This window comes from Dermochelys coriacea, chromosome 7, assembly GCF_009764565.3.
Source record: "Dermochelys coriacea isolate rDerCor1 chromosome 7, rDerCor1.pri.v4, whole genome shotgun sequence".
NCBI lineage: Eukaryota > Metazoa > Chordata > Testudines > Dermochelyidae > Dermochelys > Dermochelys coriacea.
The window spans coordinates 55,707,159-55,725,244 of NC_050074.1; the positions used below are offsets into that span (position 1 = coordinate 55,707,159).

At 45.1% G+C, this 18,086-nt stretch overlaps 1 protein-coding gene across 6 annotated transcripts in view; it reads left to right on the forward strand.

Annotated features, from left to right (window-relative positions):
* The window catches only part of PAX2 (paired box 2), a 115,495-nt gene that overhangs the window by 13,284 nt on the left and 84,125 nt on the right, over positions 1-18,086 (forward strand). For 3 of the 6 annotated variants that reach the window (XM_043518890.1, XM_043518888.1, XM_043518892.1), the window contains exons 2-3: positions 3,126-3,294; positions 4,360-4,557. In XM_043518890.1, coding sequence (XP_043374825.1) covers positions 3,126-3,294; positions 4,360-4,557 — 367 coding nt within the window. The remainder of the gene's footprint in view (positions 1-3,125; positions 3,295-4,359; positions 4,558-18,086) is intronic. The other 3 variants (XM_043518891.1, XM_043518889.1, XM_038409835.2) reach the window with 1 other exon arrangement.

An 18,086-nucleotide genomic window follows, 5' to 3' on the forward strand; every position in this document is an offset into this window, starting at 1 on the left:
TCCACTTTGCAAATTTGTGCCTCCGAGGGGGAGTAGTTGATTCCGACGCGTGTGTCCACTTGTATTTTTGATCGTTTATATTTTAATCTGCAGCGTGGGTCAAAGCTTTATTTTTTTAAATTTTAATACATATATATGTGTGGAACCACAGTTCTCCCTGTCATTTTTTGTTCTTTAAACTGAAGAGGGGGTAAATGTCATTTTTAAATGACTGGGAAGGTGATTGTTTGTTTTAAGGATGAATTAGAGGAAGAAAGAGGACAATTATATTGTTTGGAAATCCGGCATTTTTGAGGGTTATTAAGAAGTCACAATCCCCCTTTTTTTCTTTTTCTTTTAAATTTATTTATTTACCAGATCCCTGGGGTGCATTTTAAATGCATTATTGACATACAAGAAAGTGGATTTCTGATATGTTTTCAGTCTAGAATCTCATTTCAATCGAAGGAGGGGGAAAGGAAAAAACAACAACCCATGACAATTATTGTAATAATGAAATTGCAATTATTTGAGCTAACCACAGGCAGGGAAAATAATTCAGGGATTTAAAAAGACAGAAGGAAAAATACAAATCTGAGATAGAGACCATACTGAGTCAGGAAATGAATAATTAAGAACAATTTGTAACTTTCCACGGCGAAACTTTTCAAGAGGCTGCCCTGCCAGCTGTTAAAAATAACCCAATATTTAAAGGATACACAATACAATATTTGGGGTTTTTAAAAATGATTTGCAAGAAGAAAAAGAGCAAACATATAAAGCCCACGAAGAGGGTTGGATGCAGCTTTATTTCTTTTTCAAAATTGCTGCTTTCTGAGCGATTTTGTTAGCGAAAAAATATTGTTTCCCAAGTATATTCACTGAAAATACTCCCAGCGTTTGGAAATATTTTATTTGCACGGCGGCGGCTTTCTTTTTAATTGATTGCAATACCTTTGCATTTAATTTAATTTGGAAAATGTATTTAATCGATAGAAATATTTCACAACACAGCGGATGATTTAAAGAAAACCCAGGCAGATTTGGGAACGTTTTATTTTTGCTGCCGAATTTTGAAAAAAAGCGTGATTCAGTTTGAGCCACATATATAATCCATATATTAGCGGACAATTATAATACACATAAGCGCTGATTTCCTCACGCGCTCACACATGTATACAGACTCCAGACTGTGTTCTGTTCAAAGGGACAGATGTGTGTATATATATAGAGAGAGAAAATAAGATTTGAAAGGGACCGATCTAAACTAAAACAAGCTGGGGGGAGGGGGGAACCACTGGGTGCAATAATTTGAATTATTAATTTTTTAATCTTTTTTGCATCTGCTGCCTTTTAATATTCTGTAATTCGAGTTATCCAAGGTGCCTTGAATTATTTATCAGCGAGGTGCAGAAGAAACGGCTGGCTTGTAACTTTAGAGGCAACATGTGCAAAAGGTGGTCTGGACGCATGAAGACAAAATCCACCCACACCATTCATGAAAGATACGGGGGGGGGTGGAGGGCAGAAAGAAATGCCCCCCTACCACCACCCACTAACCCCAAACATTTTTTTTCACAAAGGGGTTTTAAAAAAAATCTAATCGGGCCAAAAAGAACGGTCTGAAGAAACCATCCCGGGGTTATGCTCAAGGCAGTTTGGAGGGTGTTTCTTGGGTGTTAATGGGGGGGCTTGGGGGGCGGTTATGAGAGATGAAAAAACTCTATTTGTGAAGAAGGACTTGGATCGATCGCAGGGCAATGAGAGTTCCCACTTAAGTTCAGAGCCAATGAGTCAGTGTCAAAAGCAGGAGAGAAAAAAAATCAGCAAAAATATAAACAGATCATTTTTCAGCCAACTGCAAAACCAGCTGAAGATCTCTTTCCAGGAGAAGCTGCGGCAGGTTAGCTCTGGGTGAAAGGAAGGCTCTAAACACAGTATACACACACTCCCCAGGTCTTCGCTACAGATACACGGGGATCGTGACAAATGAAGATATACCTTCTCTAAATATTTATTTACACACACACACATATCTAGAATGCGCATTTGTAGCTCTCGCGCACACACTTAGGTGCAAGCGTCACAAATACAGCTCATATTTTGCTAATATCCGAATGAAGAGATTTCCTCATTCCTGGCAGCCGCTTCCTGCCTGACAACATTTAGCAGGTGCAAAGCCCCATCCTTCCCGTATTCATCCAAATGATTACCGAAGAAAGGCAACTCTGGCACCCCATGGAAGACCGAGCTGGGGTTTTGTCTTAAGAGGGTTGAATGGGGAATGTTTATTTCCTCTTGAACCGAATCCTTGTTTAAAAAAAAATCAAGGCGAGTTTTTATTTCTGGCGGATTTTTCCCCCCTAAAAGACCGAAAGCTTATGTGTGTGTGTGTGTGTGTGTGTGAGAGAGAGAGAGAGAGAGAGAGGTTTTGTTTATATAAACTGTAATCGTTTGGGGGACACAAAGACAGCTTTTCTTTCTTTCTTTCTTTCTTTCTTTCTTTCTTTCTTTCTTTCTTTCTTTCTTTCTTTCTTTCTTTCTTTCTTTCTTTCTTTCTTTCTTTCCCTTTAATTTAGAGCTATCCGAAAATAAATGGAGAAAACGAGCTATATCAGGTAAAAATTCTCCGGGGTGAGGGGTGCGGAAATAAAAGCAGCAGGCAATGTGATGGAAAATCATGGCACGGGAATGAAGTGAGAGGGGAAGGAGCAGCCGCAGGAAGAGGGCTCTGTCTGGAGCCTCTAGAAGAGGAACTCAAGAGTTTGGGAGAAAATCTCTTCCCAACTCGCCGAGCCGGCACTAGCCTGGGGATCGATGCTTGTCCCCAGAATAATGACCCTGAAATTCTGCTGCTCCATCAGAGATCCTGGGAATAAAGGGGCACAATCGCCGCTGGAGAGTAGCTGGGTGTGTGGAGGGAGGAAAGTGACATTCGTAAGAAATTCACTCCTCTGGGTTAGGGTGTCTTTCTTTCTTTCTTTGTCTGTCTGTCTTTCTTGTGCTTCCCCACACCCTCGCCCCCTCCATCGCCTCCATTCATAGCTAGTCACTGGAGATGTTGCCCGCGGGTCGCTAACTATCCCCGACTAACGGTCTGTTTCTGGGGTGCGTGGGTTGTTGTGTTTTTTATTCTCTCTCCCCAGCAGGGCATGGGGGAGTGAACCAGCTCGGGGGGGTGTTTGTGAACGGCAGGCCCCTACCTGACGTGGTGAGACAAAGGATAGTCGAGCTGGCTCACCAGGGAGTGCGACCCTGTGACATCTCCAGGCAGCTGCGGGTCAGCCACGGTTGTGTCAGCAAGATCTTGGGCAGGTAAGGCTCGGGCGAGCAGCGTGTGCATCCCCTCCCCTCCTCCAAACAGCCTCCTGTCCCGTCCCCCGGGGTCCCCCTCTGCGCCCCCAGGTTGTCACGCAACCCGAAAGGGGAGAAGAGCAATTGGCAGGACAAACAGCCCCCCCCCAGCCACCTCTCCCTCCCCTTTGCCTGGGAAACAACCTGAAGCAGGAACATTTTGTGAGTAGGAAAGAAAAGGGGAAAAATCCCCACCCCACCCCCACTCTGCCGAGCAGCCTTAAAAAAAACGGTCGCAACCAAATTTGGTGTGAAATCTCCCGGGAGGCAGCTCGGGTGGGGGAACCTCCCTCAGCCCGGCCTTGGGGTTAAGGAAACAGGCTGCCTGTGCCGGAACCTCCCGGCCCTCCTCCGACCTGCCCTTTGCACAAGCGGTGTCCAAACCGTGCCGAGCTAATGGCCACGCGGGGACGTGGGGGTGCCAGGTCCAGAGATGAGCCGAGAGGGCGGGGAACCCCGAAATCCCCGCTGCGCAGCCAGGCCAAGCAACCCGCTCTCCGCCTCCTCCGGCACAGCCAGGCCCTTCTAGCAGGGGAGAGAAAATAAGGGGGCTGGGGTGAGAATGGGGGACCAGGGAAGGAGGAGAAAACACCAGCGAAAAGGGGGGGGGGTGAGCTCAGCGATCGGCTGTGTCCCCGGGCCCCTCACTGGCCCCCATCCCCCTGGATTTTATCCGGGGGGCGGTTTCCGTTTTCTTTCCCCATCGCTGGCTGGGCCTGGAGTTCGGGTGGAAAAAAGAGCCGCCCCCCCCGTCACATACACACACAACACACCCCGCTGCCGCACAAGGGCACAGCCCCACCTCCGCTGTCCAGGTCCCCCCGCCCCGGGGCAGCAGCCCCGAAGCCGCGCGCCCCCCAGGCCCCAGGCGGGGGAGGCTCGGCTGGGCAGCAAGGGCAGGCAGATTTGCGGGGCGGCGCGGGGCCGCGGGCCGGACAGGGGCATGGCAGCCGGTGGCCAGGTGCGGGGGAGCTCGGGCGGGGGAGCGCAGGCCCCGGGCACTGACCGCGCTCTGCTCTGGCGCAGGTATTACGAGACGGGCAGCATCAAGCCCGGCGTGATCGGCGGCTCCAAGCCCAAAGTGGCGACCCCCAAAGTAGTGGATAAAATCGCCGAGTACAAGAGACAAAACCCGACCATGTTCGCCTGGGAGATCCGGGACCGGCTCCTGGCCGAGGGCATCTGCGACAACGACACGGTGCCCAGCGTCTCCTCCATCAACAGGTAAGGGCGCCCCTCGGCCCGGCACCCAGCGCCCTCCCCAGGGGCCGGCCATGCGCTCGCTGCTCCCGGGCCAGTCCCCGCTCCCCTGCGCCCAGCCCGACCCACCTTCCCCACAGCTCCCCTCCCCCCACGGCCACTGCCCTTTCACGGCCCCCATAAAGCTCTCCCAGCTGGCAGCCCCCCAGTTCCTTGAGCCTGCGGGTTACCCGGGCCGGGGGGCGCTCACATTTCCCCCTCTAAGGCGCCCGCCTCCTCTGCGGCCCTGGAGTTCCCCGCTCCCCCAGGCCCGGGGTGACTGGGCCAGTCCCTGGAGGCAGCGCGCCCCATCCGTGCCCCTACCCCGCGGCCAACCCCCCGCCCGGGGCTTTCCGCTCCTGGGGCCTGCTGGTGCTGGGAGCCAGCTCGGAGACAGCGCGCCTGGGCGGCCCCCGGAGGGGACCGGCTGGGCAGGGAGCTGGGTGAAATGACTGGGTGAAAGTACGCGCCGCGGGGTGTTGCCAGGCTGTGCATGGCAGGGCTGGGAGTGCGAGGGTAGGCACCTGCCAGGAGACTTCCTTCCTTCCTTCCTTCCTTCCTTCCTTCCTTCCTTCCTCCCTTCCTTCCTTCCTTCCTTCCTTCCTTCCTCCCTTCCTTCCTTCCTTCCTTCTGTCCTGCTTCTCTAGCGCTCCTTCCCTCGTGTCAGTGGATGCCAGTGTTTTCAGTAATTAAGACTGGGAGATTAAAAGCGCCCATATCTAAAGACAATCACAGCCCGCACTCCTGAGCCATTAAACCACCAAATGTTTGTTTATCTTAAACAAACAGACTTAGCTTCCCAAATGCGAGGCTCCTTCCCCCCACCCCCAGGGGCAGCTGCTAAGCCAGCGAGGACGCCTCTTCTGAAGGCAGAGAAGAGCTCCATGAGGCATCTAGCTGCTGTTTCAAACCTGCCCAGATCACAACCCCTTGCAGAAGTTTTCATTGCAGCGGGATGGATGTAAAACAAATCACCCACCCCTCCCCACCCCTTAGGGAAAGAATCCCTTCTTTGGTGGCAAAAAGGATATATTCCAGGTGACAAATGGGGAATGCTGCAAGATGTTGTGATGCATATAATCATATATGAACAACACACACATGCATGAGAGTCACACACTGGCAACACACAAGTAGACACTTATGCACGCATATACAAATATCACACCGACCCAGGTAGAATAACACAAAGATACAAACACACACAAGACTGAACGTACTTACACACACATATGCCGCACTATTAGAAATATTGACAGGTTTCAGAGTAGCAGCCGTGTTAGTCTGTATTCGCAAAAAGAAGTTTTCCACCAAATGCATCCGATGAAGTGAGCTGTAGCTCACGAACGCTTATGCTCTAATACATTTGTTAGTCTCTAAGGTGCCACAAGTACTCCTTTTCTTTTTATTAGAAATATTGTAACACATGTAGTCAGGCACTTACAAAAACATACGCATGTACGCACTCAGATACAAATACCACTCCAATAGAATAATATATATATATATATATATATATATATATATAGTATACACACTCACAAAAATACACACACTACATGGAGTATATATACACATACCTTAGAGACACATGCACACTGACCAGCATGGTAGTATCTAGTGAGCGCATACATGCATATGCCTGTATATTTACACTTAGGTGTAGCCAGGATGTTGAAAAACCCGGTATGTTCACACCAACATCAGGAAAAATAAACACTGGGGAAACACTACAGTATTTTTTGTCTTGTGCTATCCATGGGAGATTTATCAAAATAATTCTAATAACCCAAACAGCATATATTTCCCAAATTCACATCCTATATAAATAGCTTTACATATTTTGCAAATGATATGGCATTATCCCACATCATCTTGAAAACAGCAGGTAGAATTAACTAGTAGAATGTACTTTGGCTAAAGAAGATTCCCTCAGACACACAGTCTCTGTAATATACTGCTAGGCTACCCCAGGAAATTATCCCTGTGTGTGCCATCTGTATTAAAATGGTTATTAAGTTATGAACAGGGTAACATAATACTGATCGAGTAATTATACAGCCTCCTAAAAAACCTCCAGGTCCCAGTTACTCTCTCAGTCAGGTATTGAAATAATAACAGTTTGACATTCAGACACCTTACAAGGCAGCTGTGGAAGGACAGCCAGATATCCCTGAAAGGAATTAAGCCAATGTCCCAGAAGTCCAGAGGAAGGGTTTTAGGTTCTTTGAAGGAACAGCACATTCTTTCAGAGAGGAGCAAAGATGCAGTCTGCTTAGCTGGAACATGCATGCTGGGTTAACTAGCCCAAAGCAAATTGACATCCTATAGCCACTGAAGGCAGGGACTTGTAACCTATTGGGGAAGAGTAGCACATTGCAGCGGGCCGCACGGTGTAGTATTCATACACAAGACCAGAGCCACATGCTTTCCAAGTCTAATCATATCTTTGCAGCTGATTTATTGTGCTGCCTTGATGTTACTGGGTCTTAGTTTCCCTACTTCTAAAATGAAGATAATAATACTGACATATCTCAGAGGGGTCGGGGTCGGGGACATTGTACGTTAGCTAACTACAACTCTTTGGAGATGTAAATTGCTTTATAAATGGTAAATATTATTATATCAGAGAGGCCCAACTGTGATGCCCCAATTCTCACCACTGCGATATTTCAGCATGAGATTGCCAAGGAAGAATGGGATCTTTTCAGTTTCTGGTGATTAAGACTCTCTTCAATCTCTTTCATAATGCAGGCCCAACCTCCTTTTCGTTCACCCATTAACTTTGTGTAAGGCTCCCAGAATCCCAGACTTGCAAGGAAATGATTCCTTTAATGGCTGCGGACAATGATAGAAAAAGCTCCATTTTAGGGTGTGTGCTGGGGAAGAACACAGCAGTGTGTTGTGAGAGAACCACAGCACAACAGGAAATAGAGAGAATACAAGGGCCCAATCCTGCCGCCATTAACTATGCAAGTTTTACCATTCACTTCAGTGGGAACAACACTGAGAAGATAGTAGAAAGAGACAGGACTGCATTTATAATTAAAATGCAAATTCTCATTCTCTTCCATTGTTGAAGCAAACATTTTGAAATAACCAGATCATGTAGACATCGCATATGTGTGATAAATTGCCGAGTCATGTGGCAAACTGCATTTATCATACACCTGTGTCCACCTCAACTGCCCTCTGATCACGAATTTGGCCCTCCCTAGATTGACTCTAACATTCCAATGCCCTGAATGGCTTCAGACAGACACCATTTCTTAAAGCCAACATGACACAAAAAAACATTTCATTTCCCTTGCAATGTGGAATTTACCCCCAAAACTGTACTGGCCCAAAGTCCACCGCGGGCAGTTTTCAGACGTGCCCTAATGACAGGTTTAAAGTCCAGTGTCTAGGGGCTCTAGAAATTAGATCTTTGCAGAAATGGCAGAAGCCTGGTTTTCTAGCAGGAAATGAGAATAACGTTTGTCCCTGGAAAGATCAAATATATTAGACTTTAAAGCCATGTGTGACATTTGTATGTATAAAAAAAATCTATTTGAGGGCATTTTAAGAAGTTCTGAAAATGTATTATTACATTTTGATTTTGCTCTTTCTGAATTCTGTACAACTGAACTAAGACTAACAAAGGCACATGGGTTTCTAGGTGCAAGGATACAAAAAATAGTCAATGTGAAATTTTTAAAATCTTCCTAAAACCATTTCAAATAGATTGTCTGTTAAATTTGTATCACCTACAGAATACATGTTGGACTGTAAAAGTTTGATCAGCATGCATTTGGGACAACACTTATAACTCACTCTCGGCTGGGCCACTTGTGAGTAACACGATCATCCCAAATTTGTGCCGATGTAACCTCTTTGCTGCAACACTGTGTTTTAGCTCTACATACAGAGTACATTGAAAAACCTTTTGTAACCCTCAAGACACCAGCAAAAATCATTTGCCTACCAGTTGGTGGTCTTCTGTTAACGGTGGCAAATAAATATACACAATGCGTTAGTCAATGGACAAAATAGACTTCAACTGGTAGTCTCAAGATGGGTGGTTGTCTAATATGGGAGATTTCCAGTACACATTTCATATATTATATAATATAAATTAGTGCAGGTTTAATATATTATATACCTATAGGACAGATATTGTATATATCGTTGAGAAGCAATTAAATGGCATAAAGTTCTAATTCTATCAACATAGCAAACAATGAATGTTGATCTCAAATGACGAGAGATTTTCCATTATCACAGGGAAGCAGACTGGTTATCTCTGATCACTTAAATGTGGACTATTTAAATTGGGTTTGCGTCCGCATTGCTGTTAGCAGTACAGTGGCATTTCTAGTATGAATTGGGGTGTCGGATATCACATCCCACTGGGACGAGGCTATCTGATGTCAATAGGGGTGTTGGTTTTGTTTTGCTGCTCTTGGAGAACCTTAAGAACACAGGTTGTGCATGTTACGATAACCCACTGAGATCTGTACGAGCTATGCTGTGTGCTTTAGTGGGAACAGCACATCATGGAACTATGTTCATAGTTCCGTAGTTAAGGATTCAACCCCCATTCTATTCTAAGCATTATTTTTTTACCTCCCTCTAACACTCAATATATTGTATAGTCTCCCAAGTGTGGACCCAGCCCACAGACAAAGTGCGCCTCCATTCCAGTACTGAGGTAGCTTTCAGTACTGTTAGATTTGCAGTTTGTGAGAAACAGGCATGATCCCTATCTGAGGAATGCAGGAGTCACAGGCTTGTGGAATAATATTATAGTCAGTTTGCATGCTTATGGTTACTCTTTGGACTGTGTATTTCTCTGATTCGTATAGCAGGGTGTGCAGTTTGCTGGACATGATAAACCTCAGCTGGGTTGTCACATGCTAGGTGGCAGGATAAAGCTTTTTCAGTCCCCCCCACCCAAGAAGTATCTAGTATATGTGCACTTCTAGAATTATGTGATTGGTTTTGGAAAATGTTTTCTGTTACGTTATTTAATAATTGGCCAATGATTCCTAGTTATTGTAGATCTTCACACTGCCTCCTTTTATGAGGTTCTTTTATAAATACAAATGGAAAGACAGACATTGATTCAGGTGATATCATCCCTGAAACTGTGTTTGTAGTATTGTGAAATATTGAGCATGTGGCTATAAACATCAGTGTCCACAGGCAGCCTCGTCTAGCGGTCAGAGCAGGGGATTTCATGTCGGGAGACTTTGGTTCTCTTGCCGAAGCTGCCACTGATTCGATATGTAATCTTGGGGAATTCACTTCATCTCTCTGTGCATTAGTTTCATCCTCTGTAAAATGGAAATAAGATACTTAGTTACCTTTGTAAGCCACTGTTGTGCAGTCTTTGCCTAAAAGATCCCATATAGCTCAAAGTAGAGTTATTACAGATCCAATCCTGGAGCACTGCTGATTTACATCAGTCAAGGATTGATCCATCCATCCATCCATCCATCCATCCATCCATCCCCATATACACCCATCATTTTATCTATCTGTCTAATCTCTATAAACACCCATCTCTCTCTTCCTCTGTAGGACACAACTTTTGTAATTCAATCTGTGAGTTTTCCCAAAAGAATCCCGTACCCATCTTTGTCACTTGTGGCTGAGTCCAGGAGTCTCTGCCACCTTCCTCATCCCGCTAAGATAAGAAATCTGGAGGATGGATAATGATTTTTCTGAGGACTCTAGATTGCTCAGAGCATCAGTAATGTGAGTGAGGTCAATAACGACCGAAAGTAACAACTACTGGATGGTCTATATTAAATGAGTTGGTGCCTCTCAGACCATATCACATGCCTCTCAGTGTCCATATCACATAAACATAGTGCCATAGCTGGTGCTAATTTGCCACTTTCTTGGTTGTCTCAGCAGAGCGGCCAGGGATTAACCACTCCCAGGTACAACAAACAAGCCTCTGACTCGAGGTGGGTTCCTGTAATCCAGTGACGGAGGGCAGGGGTGGGGAATGCTTGCCCTAATGCTGTATCTTCTGTTTGGATAAATAGGGGCCATGGCTCTTAGGTCTCTTAATCTGGCAGCTCTCCTCACACACAAAATAAACTCTTTCTGTATCCCAGCAAGGGGCCGGCACCTTTTACGATCTCCCCATTGATCTAATGCTGGATACCAGGTTTCCATTCAATTTCCCACCCCAAGGAGAGCAGCTCCTATTCCCAATTAGTTTCAACTGAGTGGAGAATGTGATTGGGTCATGTAGGACTTCATTACATCCTCCTTTTAAACCCAGATTCCCCTAGTCACACACAAACCCAGTGTTACCTCCTTTCCATCATTGCAAATAAAGGACAGGCCCATAAAACTGAGGTCATAGACAATGTTGCTTCAGTTAAAGGAGTACATTTTTGCTTGTGGCACCACTACTTGTCATATTCCTCACATCTGGCCATTGGCAGGTTGTATCGTGATGCATGGACTGAGTTAATCATATTTCCTCTGATTTTCCTATCTGGCCCAATGAAGGGCTGGAAAGGAGAGATCTTAGCTCCTGGCATTTTTCTTACCTGCTCTGCAACTCTATATGTTCAGAGACTGCATGTACCTTTTGCCTTTTAAAAATCTCAACCCTTCCAGTCTAGTATGGACTAGGGTGTAGTACAGCAGCCATTCACTATATGCAAAAACTTGCACAAGCTTAACTCGCAACAACAGTGCATTGTTGTTGCAAGTTAAGCTTGTGCAAGTTTTTGCATATAGTGAATGGCTGCTGTGCTACATCCTAGAGGCAGCTGCATTTCGGTGTTGGGTGAATGAGTCCTATGCCATCAAACCTCATTTATCAGAACCTCTGTTATCCGAAAAACTCATTTGACTTTGGGGGAATGAGTAAAGAAATAAGTAGCTTGGCTAAGAGACAAATAAATTAGGGGACAAGATAATGATCTGCAAATATCTGAAGGGTTCAGACCCTCTGAGGGAGAAAAGGAGTTATTCAGGCTTGTATAAAGTGGTATACTAGGAGTAAAGGGATTAAATTAAGAAAGGAAACATTTTAACTGAGTAGCAGAAGGAATTTCCTGGTAGTGAGATCTATTAGGCTGTGGAATTGTCTCTCAGTGGAATTCTTCACTGTTTAGGAATATTTAAAAATAGATGGGATAAAAACACAAGAAAATGTAGGGGACACTCCTGTCTTGGCTAGAGAAATGGACTGGATGATCTAATAGTCCATCTGTAACCTTTACGATAGGATAATATGATTGATTCAACAGGAAGTCGTGTAGCAAACACATGGAAAAGCCCCTGCTTCTCCATAACCCCATCTAATCAAATGATTTTCATGTTATAGCAAAAAAAGAAAAATGCAGGATTTGACTTTGAAAACATTTAAACTAGGCCAGATCTTGGCCTGAATTAAATTGGCATTGACTTCAAGGGAGGTGTGTCAGTTCTCCATCTGAGGGTCTGGCAGGCAGGGTTCAGTCAACAAAGTACATGGGCATCCTTTTTGATGCGAGGGGCCACTTAAACATAAGTGCTCAGCATCGGCCTAACTGTGCCCTCACTGAAGTCAATGGGAGTTGATGTCAATAGGAGCTGAGGTAGGCCAAGGATGAATGCTGTAGAAGACCCCACCTAGAGTATGGATGATTATGACAATGATTAGGGCTACTCAGAAAGGTTCTGCTTGGCTTTGTCAATCCATCATTGTTGAAATAGAAAAAGCTGATTAGAATGCGGGGGCGGGAGGGGGTGTCTCACCCATCCCCAATTATTTTGTCATATGCTATCAATCTACAGGCAGATTTGTCAAGTCCAAGTGCTCAGAAATCATGAATCAGGGCCCAAAAGTCATGAGAGTGGCTTAAAAATCCTGAGTTTAAAAAATAATAATAATCCATTTGGGGGGTGTTTTTATTTGCCTTCTGGTTTCAGAGCCATTGGGTCACACTTGGGTCACTTTTTCAAGCTTCTCTCAGGGCAGGTCTACACTTAAAACACTGCAGTTGCCCTGCTCTAACTCACCAGTGAAGATGCTAGCTATGTCGGCAGGAGAAACCCTCCCCTCTGCATAGCACTGTGTACACCAGGGGTTAGCTTGGTATAACTGTATCACTAAAGGGTGTGGGGGTTTCCTGAGCTACTTAGTTTTGCCGATGTAAGTTTATAGTGTAGACCTGGCCTGTGCAACCACAAGCGCTAGAAACTCACTATTTTTTAAAAACTGAGAGCTGAGCATCTCATGTAATCAACTCACCCCAGGAGCTGGGGCTTTAAGAAGAACAGCAAATACTATGGCACCTCTGATAAAACACTACAGGGAGCGATTTTTCAGAGGCAACCTCCCATTTTCACAGTGCAAATATCTGGGAGCACGTTCCATACCATGTAGACAGCCATCTTCCTGATTGCAACCTGCAAATCAGATCACAGGGCACCCAAGTGCTTCAGAATATGCCTAGAAATATTCGCACCCAGGAAATTTATGCTTGCAATTATTTGTGGGCACCCAAATGTGAGTACCGACTCAGAGGCCGAGTTACTGTTGTTATTTATCATTTGAATTGCGTCCCATTCACAGATCAAGACCCCATTGTGCTAGGCACTGTGCAAACACTGCATTTGCGTGGATGTGAGTTGAGGCTGTTCTTGAAAATGAGCAAGTGGACCTCAACATTCCTCTCGCTGGCAGTCCAGAAAAAAATCTAGCATTTTAAGGGTTAAACAAATATACATGGCTAGCTCCCAGTCAGATTTGCAGAATAAGGGAGCTTTTTGTGACTAGGGATCTCCCACGAAAGCATCATCAGCATCGGCCTATAAGGAAGAGCAAAACTGGAGGGGTCCTGTCCATTCCTGTTCCCCTAGGGCACATCTTAGAAAAAGATCAAAGGTGGACATTGGCTAGTGCTACAAAATAAATAAATAAATGGGGTCCTAACTGTGCTGAGAACTCAATAAAACAATCACATCAAATACGAGGCAGTATAAATCCACGTCTGCACAGGTAACCCACTCAATTGCTTTTATTACGGCTCAGCCTGACTCCATTTATTACTATCCGCGGTCTGGGTGAAGGATGCTGGAGTGGAGGGTGGTCTCTTTGTGCAATCCTATCCCCGGAGCTGCAACAATCAGCCCAAAGAGAGGTGGGTTTCGATGGGCGACCAGGACGGATCCATCTGTCTGCATGAAAACCAATCAATAACCCTGTAACTAGACCCCTTGTCACTGGGAAATGGACAACACAATAGTTCAATATTGGGGCCATGGAGGAGATTAGCTGTTGTTGGGGGTGAGAGAGAAAAAAGAAAAAGACCATGTGTGATGTGTGGACAGCACACATGAGTTTGCCCCTATAGATATGTGTGAGGAAGAGTGAATGAGTGTGTGTGTGTGTGTGTGTGTGTGTGTGTGCGTGTGCATGCAGATAGTACATTTGTGTATATGTGTATGTAAATTGTGGATGAGTTTTTGGGGGTGTATGTCTGTTCTGTGAGCGGCATTGTGAGTATAGTGGACATGTGTATAGGGACTGCATGTGGAGTGTGTTTGTGTTGATTGGATTATATGTGTGTATCTAAGTGTCTGTACGCAGGGAACATATAGTCTTTGGGAGGTATATATACGTACATATGGGGAGAGGGAGTGCGAGTAAATTGACAGAAGTAAATACCTTGGCTATGTATGCTTGTGGGGAGTGTATATGTGGCTGGATGAATGTATTCCTTGGGGCTTTCAGGGTATGTGTGTGTCTGAGGGTGGAGAACGTATGACTGAGGTTGTAGGTAGTGTATGTGTGTGCAAAGCAAGAGGGAAGTATAACATGCTTGCAGGTATAACCCTGAGCTCGCAGGCTGTTACACAGAACATGCCATTCAGAAACATTGCCAATGAAATCTACCCAAAGCTCTGAGTGAAATTGGGGAAAACCAGAGAAAGTAGGTTCTCATCTCATGTAAACCCCCTGTCCAAAGACCAGAAATTTAACATTGCTGCTCCTCTCATCCAATAGCAATGCCCCTCCCATAATCTCACTGGCTGTGGGTGGCACCTTCTCCCCAGGACCCTTAGCAAGCCCCCCCCCACACACACACACACTGGGATTTGCCTCCATTAGTTGTGCTCTCTCTGGAATCAATCACAGTCTTTACCTTGCACTCTCCCTGCCTTGTTCCTGGCCCCCATCTGAGCAGCTTTTCTTAATTTCCAAGGGTAAATCCCCTTCCCTCTCTGTAGACTGCAGGGCACAGGGTTCACTTTCATCTCTGACAGGGAGAGCAAATCCCACCAAGATTAGATGTGGGCCTACGCCAAAACCCCACAGCCAAACAGCCTCCAACTTTGGCTGAGGGGGAAGGTGTCCAAACCTCTAATCAAGATATAGAAGGAAAAGTGAATAATGCAACAGAAAAAGAGGAAGAAGGGACAAAATAAACAAGAGAGGCACAAAATGTGTTAACTTATTCCGTAGCAAGTTTGCTCTACACAAAATCCTGACTCTCTGATTTAACAGTGGTTTAGCTTATACTGTTAACAACAACAAAATTCCCCCCCCCCCTTTAATTAGAAGGATTAGCAGCTCGAACTGGTCAGAAAAAATTATTGAAACAGTTCCCCGTCAGAAATGCCATAGTTATGCAACGGATTTTTTCTCAAAATTGTATTGATTTGAATGAAATTTTGTTTATTTTCCAATTTTTTCTAAACATTTTAACATTTTCAGAATGAAAAGTTCCATTTTTTTGTTTTTGTTTTGAAACCACTTTTCAATTTGAAATTTACTTCATTTTATGTTGGAAAAAAAATAAAAAGGACTGAACTCAAAATGAAACATTTTGATTGACCCAAAACCAAATTTTTTCAGAAGTTTATTTTGTAATAAAATTCAAAATTTTGGCTTTTTGTCCCAAACACTGATGGAAAAAACCTTCAAAATGTCACCATTTTTTGTAGAACAGAAAACCCATTCTCTGACTGGTTCCATTAACATCCCAGTCCTTTGTTTGCTACAGAGAGCTGTAATTTTTGTGATTAACAGTTAACAGACCTTCTGTTTCCTTTGGCTGGGGCTGAGATACAATGCAGGGTGATCTCACTCAGGGTCTAAATGATTCTCCTATGTGGGGCGGGAAAGAATTTTCCCCCAGGTCAGATTGGCAGAGACCTTGGGGGGGGGGTGTTTGCCTTCCTCTGCCACATGGAGTACGGGTCATTGCCAGGATTATCTGGGTATATCTCACTTAACCATTTCTCTGCCATAGTAGGGGCCTCAAGCACCACTGCACCTCAATACCTCCTATTGTCTTTCTGTGGCACATAGTAGTCTAGTCTCCTGTGGGCTGTAATATTTTGGTCTAATTTTAGTTGTGGGGTTTAGCTTGAGGGCGAAGGGTGGTGGTAGTGGCCTGTGAGATATGGGAGATCAGATTAGAATTTAGATCTTCTGGTGGGCCCTCCTGGCTTTATATTCTAAACTGATGTCCATTTCTAAGCTCTTTCTTTAAATTGCCATGGAACCTTCAGACATTAACATTTGGATGCCTCTTAAAGGGACCATCACCTTATAAAGAGCCATTGCTCTTCTAACAGTTTTTTAAAGGATGGTTTCTGGCCAGTCTGCCTTTAGAAAACACTGCAGCCCAATGCAGCTGCATAATATTGTTTATGGCTAATATTTCCAAAGCATGGTGCCTGAAGCTAAGCTCTCAAATTCACATTTAGTTGCCTGAATACGGCTACAGAAGCCCAGCTTTAATTCTGAAGGACTGAAAGTGTTGACCTTTATTTATAAAATGACCGTGGAGGCAAATGATATAGGGGGGATGTGGAGGGGATTATTTTTGTGCGAAGAAGGATTTATCGGGGGAGGAGAGAGTGTGTTTCTGTATGCACTTCCTACACAAGGACCACGCCTGTGGCAGTGGAGGGAGACTGGAATAGGAACAATGTGATGTAGGCCCTCCTCCCACTGATCAAACAACAAAGCAAAAGTTTGAAATAGACAAAGCATGTGGGGTTCTGTCCCTTTAAGAGCAGCTAAATTGAATGTTGGGGTCTGATGACTCTGTAGCAGGTGGGAGAAAGCAAACGTGGCTGCTGGGTAGGATGGGCTGAGAGAAGAAAGAAGCATCTCATGAAGTCAGGGGAGTAGGAACAGAGTGAAAGACTAAGCAAGATTTAGCCAGATTATTATCACTGAACATAAATCTGGGGTGTTTGTACATAGCATTGTTGTGGCCACCATCCAGTTCCTCTTAGGGGTGCGTGAGATGCGAAGAGGGAATGTACAGTATTGGCAGATGGAATGTTGGTGCCTGAGGGTTCCCAGGCAGCTGTAAGTGGCAGAGCTGGTGGGGACAGTGACCCTGCAGCTCACAGAATGTGTGTGCAGGGAAACGACCCCTGAGCTGGGTAGGCAGAGGGCAAAGTGATCCTTGGGAATGCAAAGGGTAAAGAAGCCCTGTAGAGCAAGAGTGGAAGGAAGAGGCGGGGGCATTCAGGCTAATCATTTGTATAACTCAAAAGACCATCTTTGCCAAAGAGAAAGTGCTGACTGCACCAGTCGTACATGCCACTGGGTATTAGATGCACAGCTGACTGATCTGTGCATGCAAATGCAGTGGCGTGGGAACACAACAGACACACGCATTTTTGAGGGCTCACCATGGGGCCTGTAATGTTTGATCAGATGTTGTCCCTGTAATGGATATTTAGGTGAGGCATAACCTCTACCCCACAACGTGTAAGAGAAAGGGGGGGGGTGGGTCTATGAGGAAATGTGTCTGTCTGGGCATGTTATGTTTGTGACTAGAATGTGACTGTATGTATTAGGGGTCTATATGAGGAATGGGGAGGGTCATATCTGTAAGAATGTATCATGTGTCTGTGGGCCTATGCTAGGAATTTGTGTTCATGTGGCGGTGCATGCGTGGGCATAGATACGTGCTAGGAGGATGGTTTTGTGGGGATCTGTTTGTGTTCCTGTCTGAGTACGTGTGTGATATCCTGTCATTTGGGCAGCAGTGTGAATGCATTTGAGGAGTTTGTTAGTGTATACTGTACCACAGTTGTGTGTTTGGGGACAGCACATGATAGCAATGTACAATTAGTACTGGAGGTGTTTGAGGTAGTCTATGTGTGCATTCAGGGACAGTGTGTTTTGTAATATGGAAATCATATCACATATATGTGTTTGGGGAGAATATGTATGTGTGAGGTGGGTATAATGCAAGTGTGTATGTGTAGTAGTGTGTGCATTGCAATGTGTGTACGTGGTGAAATTGTATGGGTGAATCTGTATATGCTAGTGGGCATGGTAGAGTGTGTATGTGAGAGACACAGTATGGGTGTGGGTGTGCTGAGATTGTATGGGTGAGCGGGTATGTATGCAGTCATGAACATGGTAGAGTGTATGCATATTGAGATGATGTGGATGAATAAGTGTGTATAGCCCATCAGGTATTTATTTGTGGGATATTGTGCATGAGGGAGTGTGCGTGAATGTTAGTGCCTAGGACAGAGTG